General features: G+C 57.6%; 1 protein-coding gene across 2 annotated transcripts in view; it reads left to right on the forward strand.

Moving 5' to 3' along the window:
* The first annotated feature begins 633 nt into the window (after positions 1 to 633).
* The window catches only part of Amigo1 (adhesion molecule with Ig like domain 1), a 5,606-nt gene continuing 2,859 nt past the window's right edge, over positions 634 to 3,380 (forward strand). Inside the window, exons 1-2 of one of the 2 annotated variants that reach the window (XM_021195908.2) lie at positions 634 to 1,017; positions 1,465 to 3,374. In XM_021195908.2, coding sequence (XP_021051567.1) covers positions 1,526 to 3,004 — 1,479 coding nt within the window. In that variant the 5' untranslated portion in view covers positions 634 to 1,017; positions 1,465 to 1,525 and the 3' untranslated portion in view covers positions 3,005 to 3,374. The other variant, XM_029537885.1, reaches the window with a different exon arrangement.

Raw genomic sequence — 3,380 nt, forward strand, 5'->3', positions numbered from 1 at the left:
GGAAGGTGGGCTGTCTGTGGAAGGACACAGCTCCCAAGCCCAGTGGTGACTAGCAGGCTTGCAGGCTAAGCAGCAGTGTTCTTCAATGGTACTCCAAGATGTATAGACTAGTGGCATCAAAAATAGAGAGGGAAGAACAAAAACAAAACAAAAAACAAAAACAAAATAAAGCTCTTCTCCCAAATTTTAGCGACTTCACAGTCCCGCAGAGAAAGCAGAAGGAACGTCAAAATAAATAAATAAAAATGTAAAAAAAAGTAAAAAATAAAATAAAATAAAGTGACTAATGAATTTCCCGCCAACACTGAGAGGGAGGCGAGCCAGATTTCTTTAATTTGGAAAATTAAAAGACGCGTGCCGCTTCTTGCCCCGGAGTCAGTTCACTGGTTCCAGCGAACTCACTGCTCTTAGACTTACTTTTCCCGACCGTGGGTTTGGGTAGGAGGAGCGGTGCTGGGGCATGAAGAGAATGGAGAAAGGGAGGCTAGGGAGGAGAGGCGCTTTGAGGGGCCACGCTCGCTAGCTCTGAGCCCAGCCCGGGATGGCAGAGGAAATGACCCCCGACTGCAGCCAGCGGCCCGCGCGTCCGCCGGGAGCCGGAGACAAACACACGCACGTGCGCCCCGCCCCCGCCGCGCGCACGCGCCCCGAGGCTCCGGCGGCGGCGGCGACGGGCGGGCGGGCGGGCGCGCGCGCGGTGCTCGCTGCCCCCACGCTGCTCCCTCGGCTGGGATCGCGGCGTCTCCCGCTCGCCGCACTGCTTCTCGCCTGGCCCGTGGCTCCGGAGGCGGCAGTCGTGCCAGGTGGGCTCGGGTGGACGGGCGCGGCGGTCCGGGCGAGGCGGCGGCGCGGGTGGACAGCGCGGAACCCAGCAAGTTCCTCGCCGGCGATGTCGCCGGGCGCGGGCCCCTGCGTACGCCGGGCGCCGTGACAGGCCGGCCGGGGAGGCGCGGACGGGGGAGGCCGCGACGGAGCTCCCGGACCGGCCATGGGCTGAGACGCATCCTCGCGGAACAGGTGCAGTGACCCGAGGGTCTAGGGAGGGAACCCGCGCCACAGGCCCCGGGAACCTTCGGCCCTTCTCAGCCCAGTACCCTGTTGACCTTCCCTGGGTTCCTCGGGAAAGGCCCTGATGACCCCGCCTCCAAACCTCGAGCGTGCTATCCCTGGTGACACCCCACCACTGCCACCACAGGGATCACGCTGTGCACACCCTCACTGTAGACCCGCGACCCTAGCCCACTGGGCCTTTGCGCCAATGCCTCTGATGCCCCAGTATTTTGAGCCCACAGACTGCCTCACTGTGCCTGGGAACTACCCGGGATAGCTTCCCCTCTCTGCTCACCAAAGGGTGGGAGACGAAAGTGGGAGTGGTGGTCTTTCCCTCCTGAGTCCTTGGTGACTACAAACCCATCCTCTTTCTCCCAAGCCTGTAGTGAAAGTGACCCTTCCATACTCCACCAGAACATGCCGGGGTGACTCTCTCCCAGATCCTGTGGCCTTCCTCGCTCTTCCCAGTGACACTATGCAACCCCAGCGTGACCTGCGAGGCCTCTGGCTCCTGCTGCTCTCCGTGTTCCTGCTTCTCTTTGAGGTAGCCAGGGCCGGCCGGTCTGTGGTTAGTTGTCCCACCAACTGCCTGTGCGCCAGCAACATCCTCAGCTGCTCCAAGCAGCAGCTGCCCAATGTGCCCCAATCTTTGCCCAGCTACACAGCACTGCTGGATCTCAGCCACAACAACTTGAGCCGGCTGCGGGCCGAGTGGACCCCCACCCGGCTGACCAACCTGCACTCCCTGCTGCTGAGCCACAACCACCTAAACTTCATCTCCTCCGAGGCCTTCGTCCCTGTCCCCAACCTTAGGTACCTGGACCTCTCCTCCAACCATCTCCACACGCTGGATGAGTTCCTGTTCAGCGACTTGCAGGCGCTGGAAGTGCTGTTGCTCTACAATAACCACATTGTGGTGGTGGACCGGAATGCCTTCGAGGACATGGCCCAGCTGCAGAAACTCTACTTAAGCCAGAATCAGATCTCTCGCTTTCCTGTGGAGCTGATCAAGGATGGGAACAAATTACCCAAACTGATGCTCTTGGATCTGTCCTCCAACAAGCTGAAGAAGTTGCCCCTGAGTGACCTGCAGAAATTGCCAGCCTGGGTCAAGAATGGGTTGTACCTGCATAACAACCCCCTGGAGTGCGACTGCAAGCTCTACCAGCTCTTTTCACACTGGCAGTACCGGCAGCTGAGCTCTGTGATGGACTTCCAGGAGGATCTGTACTGCATGCACTCCAAAAAGCTGCACAACGTCTTCAGCATGGATTTCTTCAATTGCAGCGAGTACAAGGAAAGTGCCTGGGAGGCTCACCTGGGAGACACCTTGACCATCAGGTGTGACACCAAACAGCAAGGGATGACCAAAGTGTGGGTGACCCCAAGCAATGAGCAGGTGCTAAGTCAGGGGTCCAATGGCACGGTGAGCGTGAAGAATGGCGACCTTTTTTTTGATAAGGTGCAGGTTGAGGATGGGGGTGTGTATACCTGTTATGCCATGGGGGAGACTTTCAACGAGACACTGTCTGTGGAGTTGAAAGTGTATAACTTCACCTTGCACGGACACCATGACACCCTCAACACAGCCTACACAACCCTGGTGGGCTGTATCCTCAGTGTGGTTCTGGTCCTCATATACTTGTACCTCACCCCTTGCCGCTGCTGGTGTCGGGGTGTGGAGAAGCCTTCCAGCCATCAAGGAGATAGCCTCAGCTCTTCTATGCTCAGTACCACACCCAACCATGACCCTATGGCTGGTGGGGACAAAGATGATGGTTTTGACCGGCGGGTGGCCTTCCTGGAACCTGCTGGACCCGGGCAGGGTCAAAATGGCAAACTCAAGCCAGGCAACACTCTGCCGGTGCCCGAAGCTACAGGCAAGGGCCAACGGAGGATGTCCGATCCAGAGTCGGTCAGCTCGGTCTTTTCTGATACACCCATTGTGGTGTGAGCAGCGTAGGCTGATGGGGAGGTTCTGCCCCAGGAGAGGTAGTGTACCCCTGAGGGATATGAGGGGGTGGAAGAGAGGGCTGGATGCCCAAGGGAGTGGGTTCCTCCTGACCACCAGGGAATCGGTCATGGGCACCGGAGGAGGCAAGACCCCAGTGAGGGTGTGGATGCTGCGAGTTTCACCTATGGATATCCTCATGCAGATGCCACACCCCTACCCAAAGCCTTGGCTATTCTCAGTGTGGGAGAGGAGGACAGGAACTAGGAAAGGGATGAGGGGAGGAGCAGATTCCCTAAACTTTTTTTGAGGTCATCCCTAGCTCCTTAAGAGAAAACCATTTGAAAAACAATGTTTTTTTTTTTTTTTTTTTTTTTTT

This window comes from Mus pahari, chromosome 4 (genome assembly GCF_900095145.1).
Source record: "Mus pahari chromosome 4, PAHARI_EIJ_v1.1, whole genome shotgun sequence".
Classification (NCBI taxonomy): Eukaryota; Metazoa; Chordata; class Mammalia; order Rodentia; family Muridae; genus Mus; species Mus pahari.